Source organism: Labrus bergylta, chromosome 6 (assembly GCF_963930695.1).
Source record: "Labrus bergylta chromosome 6, fLabBer1.1, whole genome shotgun sequence".
Lineage (NCBI taxonomy): Eukaryota > Metazoa > Chordata > Actinopteri > Labriformes > Labridae > Labrus > Labrus bergylta.
Genome location: NC_089200.1, coordinates 22,686,596 through 22,698,968, shown reverse-complemented (window position 1 = coordinate 22,698,968; position 12,373 = coordinate 22,686,596). Strand labels below are relative to the sequence as shown.

The 12,373-nt window shown below is 40.5% G+C and overlaps 1 protein-coding gene across 2 annotated transcripts in view; it reads right to left on the bottom strand.

Moving 5' to 3' along the window:
- dnm3a (dynamin 3a) overlaps positions 1-12,108 on the bottom strand; it is a 29,322-nt gene extending 17,214 nt beyond the window's left edge. The window contains exons 1-13 of one of the 2 annotated variants that reach the window (XM_065956024.1): positions 11,449-12,108; positions 6,222-6,295; positions 4,911-5,060; positions 4,624-4,827; positions 4,434-4,532; positions 3,312-3,472; positions 3,067-3,209; positions 2,848-2,983; positions 2,690-2,757; positions 2,417-2,555; positions 2,239-2,325; positions 1,690-1,760; positions 738-792 (exon numbers count right to left, since the gene is read on the bottom strand). In XM_065956024.1, coding sequence (XP_065812096.1) covers positions 738-792; positions 1,690-1,760; positions 2,239-2,325; positions 2,417-2,555; positions 2,690-2,757; positions 2,848-2,983; positions 3,067-3,209; positions 3,312-3,472; positions 4,434-4,532; positions 4,624-4,827; positions 4,911-5,060; positions 6,222-6,295; positions 11,449-11,609 — 1,548 coding nt within the window. In that variant the 5' untranslated portion in view covers positions 11,610-12,108. The remainder of the gene's footprint in view (positions 1-737; positions 793-1,689; positions 1,761-2,238; positions 2,326-2,416; positions 2,556-2,689; positions 2,758-2,847; positions 2,984-3,066; positions 3,210-3,311; positions 3,473-4,433; positions 4,533-4,623; positions 4,828-4,910; positions 5,061-6,221; positions 6,296-11,448) is intronic. The other variant, XM_020631783.3, reaches the window with a different exon arrangement.
- Positions 12,109-12,373: the final 265 nt, after the last annotated feature.

The following is a 12,373-nucleotide window of genomic DNA, read 5'->3' as shown; positions in this document are numbered from 1 at the left end:
ACAAACAGCCGAAGATTTTCACTCTGACTTCACACAGACTTTTTCCTGCCAGCCATTTTCCATGTGAAGTCAGGGTGAGCTAATGTGAGAACACCGCAGGAAACATTCAGTAAAATTCACTGCAAAGAGGTTCATTTTCCTCCTGTTCGACAGGAAAAGTCTCCTGCTGAGCAGTGCATGTGTGAACAAGCAACTGAGGAAGATTTCAGGGAAACCTGCCTTTTTTTGACAAAGATGATTCTGTATAAGGACTGGTTAAGACCAAGAGTGTATGAGCGAAGTAAGACAAAGGTCACTGTGGTATCAGATATCATTGTAATATTAAGTTAACAGTTGAACTGTCCACAGACTTTCCTGTTTCAGTCCCAATTTCTTAAAGAGACTCTATCAACAAAGCTGCAATCACACTGTTTTCTCTCTTCTTTTTTCTAAAGGTAAAAAACCATTAACTTCCCCCTCATTTCATCCAAATAATCTATCTTCTTCCTGATGGTCTAGTTTGCTTTCATAGCTCGTATAGAAGCATCAGTATTCATTTCAGTCTGTTCATAACCAGCTGAAAACTCTTAAAGAGAGTATCAGACGTTTGATAGAAATTAGCCTTTTGTGTCCATTAAAACATATTTTATCTTAACTTAATGAAGATGAACTAAAATGGTTTATGTTGATGTTAATGCATTAATACCTCTGAACAGTGTTTGCTTACACAGGAACAATAACCTGAATGCAGGTCTCACCTGGTTTCCTGCTGAGGCGGTCTTCTGGTTGTTTTGGTTGTTTGTCCTCTGAGCGCTGAGAGGAAAAGCTTGTTATTTATTCTGTTAGAATCTATACTTCATGTTCTAGATTTAAACAAACGAGAAGTTAGCCAGAATGAGAGCTTTCAAAATAACACATTAAGATTAAGTAATCACAGAAAAAAAAAAGTACACTTATTAATTGTGCTTTGACGTCAAACGCTATTGATCATACAACCGTCCACAGCATGCCAACATGCCAACATATTCATCGGCTTTTTGATTTTTATCATTTTATCAATCTGAGAGATAAACACCATGTGGGCTCGATTACTACAACGTTCTGCCCTCGATCTCTCTTCCTGTATTAGCAACTTTATCAGACTAGAGCAAATTGTGAAGTCACTCTTAATAACATGAAGAGTAAAAGTTAAAGCACAGCTTTTGTCTTAATCAAAGGTTGGTGACTGGTAGCTCAATGTGGTCAAAGTAGATGGAAAAATGGAAAAAGTGTTTTAATGGTTAAAACATGTTGGCTTTTTAAATGATTTAGCCATTATAATAAATGCCTTGTCAGTACTTCCTTCATCATTTTTACATCCTTCATGTTTGGAGTGCCTGGTTTCCTCACCTTTTGTGTGTACATCTTTTATCTTGTTTTGAACATTTTGCGTTGAGCAAGATGCAATAATTTTGTGCAATTCAGAGAGTGTGTGAGTCTTCCTGCGATTTCTGATATTTAAAATCAATAAATAAGACGATATAGTAGGACTTCTACTTGCTGTGGTATCAAACAGGTATCAATACTGTTAGATTTTTACTAGAATGGTGTTGAAGTTTAAAATTCTGGGATTGTGAAACCCATACAGGTAAGACCTTAAACTTTTAAATATCCCTTCCACATTTTGAAATGAGACCATGAGAGGAGCAGGTGAAGGCAAGCGTCACTCACTTAGTGAAGCCGATGAAGTCTTCATGTTTGGTGTTAACGTAGGCCAGCTGGATGTCGATGAGCAGCAGCACCTAAACACAGCAGAAATACACGTTTACATGAACAAGAAAAAATACTCATGAGGGACTCACAGACTATATAAAAAAAGTATAAAGAAGTGCTACAATCGCTTTGGCCAAGGAAATTACATTATTTGGAAAAGAGGGTGGAGCTCGAGAGGAGTGAGGGTTTCCCTCTAAAGCCACTTGATGCTCATTTTGTAGAATATGGTCCCATTAACAGGCAAACAGACCAGAATGCAGGGGAGGATTTAGGACGGGGCTATCTGTGATTGACAAGTTGCTACCATGGTAACATGTCATGCAGGAGAGAGACTAAACTATGCTTGTCCGCTCTGTCTTTCATGGTTCCAATATAACAATATAGAGAAGGACAAAATGCCAAGGCAAAAAAGGGGGAGGAGTCTACAAACATGGTGGCAAAGGGCCACACCCACTTCTTATAAACAGTCTACCACATGAATGTAATGTCCAGCTGTGTTTGAGTGACCTGATCCCTGCATTTACTCTCTTGCTCCCGTATCGTCGTGGTTACTAGTCTCTCCGTCTCACCACGCAGTTTAGGAAACGAGCTGAGCTGCAGAGGAAACAGTTCACAGGTTAGATATGAGACACCTGCACATGGAGAGCGCCATCACAAGTACACACACACAAACACACTTTTATACCTTGTTAATACACTGGTACACAGTTCTGGTTAGTTCCTGACCGACCATATCAACAAAATTAAAACACGGCCCCTTTAACCTCGATATCTGCTTCTTCACGATGGCTTCAAAGGCCATGTTAGGAGTGAACAGACCTGTCCTGCACAGACACGGGAGGAGACAAAGATAGAAAAGTAACAGGTTTTTTTTTTTTTAAACGGAAAAGGGAAACAGTCCAAGCTGAATTATAAATTATGTAAAAACTCTTGATTTCCTGAAAACACCTGACAGCACCTGACTCCGTGGATGTTTCTGATGGCGTAGTTTATCTCTTGCCGCAGCTTCTTCTCATCTGACTCCATCTGAACACAAACAGAGTCGCTGTTTACGATCTTATTTATTGATGCACATACAGTATAAATGATGATACATGCATAAAATCCCACACACACCTTGACCAGCTCATAAGGGAAGCGTTCGTGGAAGATCCTGTTGATCCGAGCTCCTGCTGACAGGTTGACAGTGTCCACTTCATCTCCTGAACCCTCGATCAGCTTCTCAAAGTCCACAGACAGACGCTGAACCGACCTGAGACACATAAGCAAACAGGCTATGAGGTATACTTCACTTAAAGACAGTAAACATTCACACTGAGATGCAGACACACTGACTGTAGCAGAGTCTTGGTCCTGTGTGCCGGGTTGTCAGGACTGAACTGTCCGTACTCCTCCACCTCTCTGTTCATAGCGAGCAGCTGATCCTGGAGCAAACTCCGGACGGCGGGCAAAGTGTCTCTGATGTGGTTTGTCAGTTGCTGCAAACCAACATATTCAGTAAAAAACACACACATTGTCTTTATGTCTCTGTATGTATATGTGTGTGTGTGTGTGTGTGTGTGTGTGTGTTTGTTTGTAACCTGGTTTAGTACTCTCTGTAGATACGATGTGCCCATTCGGTCAGCCATGTGTCTGTAGGCCGGATGTGACAGGAAGAACTTCTGCTCTGCGAGCAGAGCGGCTTTAATGTCCTTCTTCCCCTCGATGTCCTTCTGACTACGGTTCACCACCCCAATGTAACCTGAGGGAGGAAGAGGAGGAGGAAGTGAGGAGTGTGTGATCTGACTCAGATGTCAGGTTAATCTCTGACATGTTGTCAGATGAGATCCCAGACTGCTGTCAGACCACAGCCTACAAACAGGTTGTGCGCAGGGTTCGAATTCCTCAGTTTAGTTCAGTGAGAGCATCATTATCCATATCTAATGCTCCAGCTCTGAGCTGCTCCCCAGCAGTCCCTCCGCTGTGTCTCCGTGGATAATGAATTATATCTGCAGGAGAAGCATGAAGGAGACACCTGGTGCAGCTTTACTCAGACTGACCTCAGGAGTTGCAGGATGCTCTGAGCTCACAGTGTCACACTTATATCTGATACTTCAGTGTTTGTTCGACTGTATATGTTGTTTTTTAAAAATCTGTTCAACATCAGACTCAAGTGTGACCTGGATCTGCACTGACCTGCAGGTGAAACAGTCACACAGACATCACAAAGAGCACATGGTGATACAGAAGTCAACATGGGGGCCACTGAAGTAAGCGTGTACAGTTCCACTAATAAAATCATGTCATGTCCAAGAAGATAACTTTTAATCAGATCAGTGGCTGCTTCTTCTGTGTGAACATGAATCAAAGAGTAGTGCGATCAGGATGTGAAAAGCTTAAAAGAAACAGCATCAGACTACATTTTAGGATCACAATGACTAATTTAACTAAATCGGAAAGCACTACAGCAGAACAGTAATAAGTGTTGATGTAGAGTTATGAACAAATCTCATTACACACCGAGGTGTCACATTGAAAATAACCACAACTGTGTCTGATTGCGGACCAAAGTTTTAAGAGGCTAAGGCCCATAACTGAATATTCAGATTCAATGGGACTTGTGCTGTTCATACTGATATTTAAAAGACAGCATACAGCACTACACACTCACAAAAACCAACCCATCCATACACACACACACACACACACACACACACACACACCTCTGCGCAGGGGAAGCAGCCTGTTCTCTAGAATCTCCCGAGCATCTGTTCCTGCATCCATCAGGTCGAGCTTTGTGATCACACCGATGGTGCGCTGACCTAAAGGAAGATGACACATTTTTGGGCATCAAGAATGAATGTGATAATGTGATAGTGAATCTCCTTAAATCAGCCTCTGCTGCTTCCTCACCCTGCGGGTCGACGTCTTTGGCGAGTTTGAGGGCGTCAGAGTTGGCTAGGTCCATGTTTGCAGGTGTGACAGCCAGAATCAGACAGTTCTCCTTACAGATGAACTGCATGATCATGTCTCTGATCTGATACTCGATGTCGGCTGGCTGGTTTCCTACAGGGACCTTGGTGATGCCCGGCAGGTCCACCAGAGTCAGGTTGAGCACTGCAGAGGCAGAGCAGAGGAGATAAGCTCGCAGGTCTTCATGTGTCACAGGAACACAGTGGATTTTTGTTACCTAGTGTTACCTTGAGGGGAATGAATGCGCAGGTTGATGGGGACAGGCGAGATCGTTTTGTTAGATCCGGTCAGTCTGCGAGTCTCGGCCTCGATCTCCTCACGGATCTCATCAAAGTCTGTGAACTTTTTCTCCTTACAGTGCAAAAACTCCCCATACTCTGCAGTCAGAGGAGCAGTGACAGATACATAATGGGATTTAATAATGTCTAGTTTATCTGTAGAGCATCATATCAACATCTATTCATTACTTATTTGTCCCTGGTACCATTGGTCTCCTCATCAGCATCATGTGAGTCCTCCCCCCTTGATGTGTGTATTTCAGTTTTAATTATGTGTGTCTTTCAGTTTTGTCTCGTTTTATTCACTACCGGCTGTAAAACAAATTGCCCCTCTGGGATAATAAAGATTAACTTGACCTTGACCTTAACCTTGTGTCCGTTTGTTTTAAGGTCTTATATGACCTTGTTTTGACATTAAAGGCTTTTTAAAGGTACACAAAGAAAGTGTTTGGGAGTTTTTTTTTGTGATTAGATGTGTCTTCATGTATTCTTGTCCAGAGAGTATCTCAAGAAAACATCATACTAATCCTTTAATTAGTGTCTTTACATTTTTTTTCAGTTCAGTTGTTCTTTCCCAAGAAGTTACTTCAACTTTAAATAATGTAAATCAGTTACATCCTGTTCTCTTCAGCAGATGTTTAACAGCTGTGACCACCAGACGACACACACAAGTTGTGTATTTGATGATGCTGGTGTTTAGCTTGGCAGACCTGTAGTGTCTGTTTAAGGGCATAACAAGGTTGTCCAACTTTTTGTTACTCTTATACTTTTAGATACCACATGTTTTCAAACGGAACATCTTCATTATTTTTTATTATTGATGGTATCAAAAAGTAGTGAAATGAAAAAACGACATCCATTTTAAAAGACAGGTATGTGGGAAAGGAATGACTCCATGTTTTTTAAATGTTGCCAATATTTTGTGCAATTTAGACATCAAGCAGGAGTTCGCCTGCAATTTCTGATATTCAAAAACAAGAAATTACCCCGTATTGTTGCCATGGTATCAGATAAGTATTGACAAGTATTGAGAAAAAGAAAAGAGCAATCGTTTTGTTCACTTGATGGTTTTGGAATGAAAAAGAAAGGAACTGATATCAAATAAGGAACTCTAATCCACTGAAGGATTTTGGTGGTGGTGGTAGCACTGTTAACTTGAGATATCAGGCTCAGTCACAGTAAAACATCACACTGCCACCTGCTGGCAGCTTGAAACACAAACACAGACACCATCAGTGAACAATGGTGAGTCTTACCTACCCGTGTCAGCAGTGAGCAGCTGGAGGATTAACGGTCTGCGAGTGACGATTCCTGAACCCCGAGGAAGGAAGTCTCTGTGGGAGAGGAAGACGACTTAAGTGGAGAAGAATACACACCTAACAAAGAAAACAAACACACACACACACGCTGCCATAGGCCGACAACTAACATTCTCATTTATCAAATCATTTCTTCTTTGAGTTGTTTGGTCTGTAAAGTGTCAGAAAAAAAAAGAAAAAGTGGATCAGTGTTTTTAAAACCCAGGTTTCCGTCCTCGTCACTGATTTTTTCTTTTCCACAATCCAAAAACATTCCGTTTCCTGTCATAGAGAAGGACATAAAGAAAACGTTCACTCTAACAAGAGGCAATCAGAAAACTCAGTTTCTATCACAAAAGCTTTTATTACTTTCATATTTGAAAACCAAATGATTCTTCATGTGCTGTTTACTACATTTTAGGTTAGTGCAAACATCATCTGAACACCATGAACATATGAACTTGCATTAAAGCATCGAGAGCAGCAGCAGTTATCTTTACATTACTTACATGGCAGTGTCCTTTTTTATTGTAACCATCGTCATGTAAAACAGAAAGATCTTTAGGTTGAACCTGATGACTAGAATCTGATTGTAGTTTCACACTTCAGAGAAACAGAACATGCTGAGTAAAACAATAATCTTCATCTTTCCTATTAAAACCACATTCAGGAAGTTTATTTACCAGCATCCTGTCCCAGATCAAATAGCTGCCCCCCCCCCACCTCCCACAGATGGGGTGTCATAACATCATCATGTGTGAGACAATAAGCCGAGATGTATGTTAAATATCATTACAAGTTCAAGAAATCAGACATGAGCAGTTACACAGAGAGACTCTGCAGCTTTGTTTTTTGTCTGCACTTTACAAACTGAACAAAGTTAATCAAGAGACACACTCAGCATTTTAGACTCTTTGAAGCAACAATCGTTTCCACCTCAAAATACTTGTTTCAAATTCAATATAATAGCACAATAACTGTAATCAGGGAGAATTGAGTCTCTACAGAGTGCCCCTTCGCCTGCTTTCAGCACTATGTAACTTTGGCGGGCCGAGATAATCCAAGAGATAAAACAAATAATGAAATGAATCCATTTTACACCAAAAAGTCGTCTCTTTCCTTGTCGATCTTCAAGTTAGCTTCAAAAGTTTGGAACCTTATACTAACAATCTCAACTAGCATGCAATAAAATAACCTCTCCAGCCATTTAGCCTTGGCCTATAGACATCATGGTAACAGTTGAATCCACATACACATACTCCACATGCTAGCAGTTTGCAAACAACGGCTTGTAGGCGCTATCAGAGTCATATTTGATCAAAATTTGGTAATATTACTGAACCTTGTCAGACAACATGATTCTTTGGCTTCTCCACCCTCTGATTGTCAACCTGTAGTATAGGTGTACCTGGTCCCAGCACTATGTGTGTTTTAACAGTGCAGTTGAATGCAAGGACCTTTGGTGAGCGCCAAAGCGCAACAAACCAAATTCCTGCATATTGTTGCTTTAACTGTGTTACTGACAGTAATTTAGTCTCTTTCAAATTTAACTGAAGTATTTCACGCTATTCAAAAGTGTTACTAAAGTATTTTAGGCTTTTTAAAAGTGTTACAGAAGTTTTTAAGTATCTTTAAAAGTGTGATTTAAGTATTTTGGTCTCTTTCAAAGTGTCACTGAAATATTTTAGACTCTTTAAAGTTGTTACTGAAGTATTTTGGTCTCATTTAAAGTGTGACTGAAGTATTTAAGTGTCTTTTTAAGTGTAACTGAAGTACTTAAGCGTCTTTTAATGTGTGAAAGGTCATATGAACAGATCTCATTGTTGAGCTCAGACTGTGCTGCCTGCAGCACCTGATCCCAGTTCCCCTCTGATAAGGTACTGAGCTGGTTTCTGTCACACAGACAAATGCAACATTCAGACCTTCAGCTGCTGCAGTGCAACTGTATAATAATGTAACATATCAACACCTTTGCAGAATCATATTTATAAATAATCAGAAAAAATGTCTATTTCCATTCCAGTTACAACTTCTCTCTTGTTTCTAACAAAGGGGTCATTGGTGAATTTTGTCCCTCAAACACTTATGTTGTAACCGGTCTCAGAAATCTTTGTTCAGGCTCTTGTCAGAAGCCAGACCACTTCCTTGGTGCTGAATGTGTGCTCCTCTATGGGGTAGGTCTTTGCTGTCTGTTCCTGATTCCACAGTCATAGTGAGGGAATTTTATCAGTATTTGGCAAATCTGGGAATAAATTCCTTACCAAGAATTTCTTCACAAATGTGTTCAGGTGTCTTCTAACACATATAAAAAGATTTAAATCCAACTCCAGCAGGAAAATCTGTGAGAGCTGCTCAAAGTCGGGGTACCTGAAACCTTATTGGTGAAAAAATTGAAAATGTTAACCTCTGCCTTAGGTAGCTTGTGAGGGGTCAAACTAGGGTTTTTTTAGGATGCTGAATCCATTGCAAACATTTGTTTTGCAAAAAATCCACTCCTTGTTAGAAAAACGGCCACACCCACTTTTAAGTGAGTCTTCTCTATCGTAAAGTGGGGATTGGGAGGGTGTCGCGAGATGCCTTCCATCACCAAATAAAAAAGTTAAATGATTTAAAATTGCATATTTTACCCATTACAAATAACCTACAGTAGTTGGATTTTAAATACAACTATAGTGGCAAAGTAAGATTCATGCTGAAATTAAAGTGATGGTAAAAAAAAAAAAATCAACACTTAGATATGTTAATATGACCTTTAAAAGACACTAAGATACCTCAGTGACACTTTCAAAGAGACCAAAATACTTCTATGTAATATACTATTTAATATTATGAATATGTGGCTATTGATATTACTTGTGCTGTGACACTATACTTTGTAGTTTCAATGTTCTACTGTTAGATTCTGTGCATGAGCGTGGTCAGATCTGTGCTTATATTTACACACATTTCTAGGTAAAAGTAAAAGTTGATAAATTCCACTCTTTGCGTGTTCTTACACACTCATTACGCACAGATCCATGCGTACACACCGTGGATAAATGAGGCTCCCAGTCTTTACGGACACACTCCACAGATCTGAAACTCTCTGTCTGAAGAGCTGAAGCTGCAAAATGACAGCTTTGAAATCACATCTTTAAAAAAAAATCTAGGAACGTTTTTTATTTATAATATTTCCTGTCTTTTATTAGTCTTTATCTCTTACATAGTTTTAACCTGTATCATTGAAATGGCCTGATAATATCCACCTCAGTCTTAAGATGATTACAAAGGCCAGAGATGAACTAATTCTTCTTTGACTTTTATTGTCGAAATGACAATTAAATAAAATCCTCCGAAAATCTTTTTTACCTCAATGCTGTCCCTAATAGAGTCATTTCACATGTAAAGAATAAAAGCCAGTGACAAAAATCTTCCACTTGTTTCTCATGTCTGCTCCTCATTCTCTTCATTATTATTTCTTTTTCAGCCATGTAAAGCCCTCTGTGATTTTGTAAATGCTGTATAAATGAAGTGTATTATTACTATTCACAAAGTGCTTTACAGTTAAGCCGTTAATGACAACAGCTAGACCATGTTTATTATCAGTAGATTCTGAAATTAAGTTATTTCCTTCCCTGTAGCTCTCACTGCTCACTGAGAATCTACCTGTTACTTCTGATATGTTGAGCACTGTACACACTGAGGTATTGAGCGTGTTTATCTGCAGTCATCTCCTGGGTTTGATCAGGGTTTTAAGGTGTCCTGGGTATGCTACCCTGAGTACTCGAAAAACACCAGACAACTATACTGAACTGAATGTTCACACCAGAACAAAGTTTCTAAACAGGTTCCAAATAAAACCTGAGATGGTGAGAAATCAGGAACAAGACAGACACAAAACCTGGATACTAGAGTATAGAGAACCAGGGTTCTCATGTTCCACGTTAAAATAAAAAAACAGGTTACAAACAGGCAGGTAAACACACACTAGGGTACCTGACAGAAGAAATATGGAATATGTCATGTAGCCAAAATCTCTCAACTCTCAATTAAAAACTCTTTTTGATATTTGTTAAAAGAAGAAGGACCTTTCTGCTAAATTTCAAATTCAAAATCAAATGACTGATACAGTTACTGGTGGTGCATACTCAATTCAGATCTTCATTCATATTTTAAACTAAAAGCTGCTGCAAGAGACAGAGAGAGGCGGAAAATTCTGATGTTTCTAACGTTCTTTTGGCCCCTTACGAATATACAAATGCTAGTCTGTCTAGTTGAGTGCAGTAGAGGAATGAGTCCAACTTAAATGGCAAGTCAAGTCCTGCAAATTGTCTCCATTGCACAAAAAAGGTTGGCAAAAGTTCGGGACAGACACGTTGCCAACGTATTTGTGCAATTTCCACAATTTGCGAGGGTTTGCTTGCAATTTTGATGATTGAAAACAACAAATTACCCCTTATTGGGGGCTTAAGACTTCTATTTTGGTGAAACATGTAAGGATATTGTTTGATTTTTACGAGTATTTCATCAAAGTTGGACATTCTGGTATCATGACAACAACCCTCGTACATCACATGATTAGAAAAGATTGCTTCGTCCACAGGAGGCGCCAAAATCAACACAGAACAGAAGTTCCTCACAGGAGCTGCAATATACCAAAAACAAAAGTTGCTTTATCAAACAGAAGCAATTCTCTGATTTGTAAACCTCCACTTTGGGTTCCGCACAATTTTAAAATTTGATAAAACACTGGTGAAAAACAAGCGATATTGATGCCTGCTGCTACGGAAGCCCTAAGCGGACATACACCAATACATTTTATATAGTTATCTCGAGGTATTAACGCAAGTATTCTTTTTTCTAATTTTCTTGTTGCTAATTACCAAAAGTTGCAGAAGACCTCCAGCACACAGTGGAAATTGTAGAAATGCACAGCCCTAGTTTGTTGGAGATATGAAAGTAGCTTCAATGCAAAAACAACTTAAAGGTATTTGCCAATCTGTGAATTTGAATGGACAAGTAAATACTACATATGACTCAAGGTTAATATCTAGCTATCTTACATAGATGTTAGTCGGCTGATGATACCCTGTTCATGGCTCTCTGTCACTCTCTGTCCAGATAACAGGTAGAAGATGTGCGTGTGTGAGTGTGTGTGTGTGTGTGTGTGTGTGTGTGTGTGGGGGGGGGGGGGGGGGGGGGGGTCTTACCTGCCCACAAAGTTCTCCAGCACAGAACTCTTCCCGGCGCTCTGTCCACCCACCACGGCGATCTGCGGCAGGTGGAGGCTGCAGCTGTGGCCCACGTTGCTCAAGGCGTCCTGCAGCCGGTTTACCAGCGGGATCAGCTCCTCCATCCCGGGGTTGCCCATCGCAACGGCGCCGCCTGTCCAGCTGTTAGATCCGACGTGACTCCGGTTCTAGGCTACACCCGTCTGTACGGTGGCTACCATATTGTAAGCTAACTCACACGGACAGTGGCATCATAACTTAAACACACAAAGTCAGATAAAACTTTTAAATTAAACTGTTGCCAGCTTCTTTCACAGCTGCTCCCCAAAGCCGTTTAGTCAGTCACTGTTACCGTCAGCGTGACGTCTGTTTCCGTCGGCAGAAGTTAGTAAAGTGTCCGTAAACAGCTCGTCAGCGACATGTCTGCTTCGTTAAAGCCTGCAGAAGTGGACAAAGTGTCTCCCCCTAAGTCAGTGGACCCTCTGTGGACGCTTTAGGTCAGCTCTCCGCGGTTTGTCGACAGGAGGAAAACAATGACAGCTAACGGAATCTACGGCTCTGCGCATGCGTGGTGAAGTTTGACTCGGTAACCGCCTCATACATGCAGAGCTAGACAGACATGCCAATACTGAAAGTAGGCTGACTTATCAGACACGAGGACACGAGGCGATCATTCACTCAGCTATTTAAGATCCCACACATAAAGAGTAAGGGCAGGGCAGGGCACACACACTCACACACACACTCACACTCTCTCTCACACACACACACACACACACAAACACACAAACACACACCATGCAAGCTGCAACTAGAACCAGATCCACATCCATCTACTGTAAATAACACTCCTGCATTCTTTGGCAGTGAGAGAGTGAGCACAGAGAAACAGAGTGACAGGAGA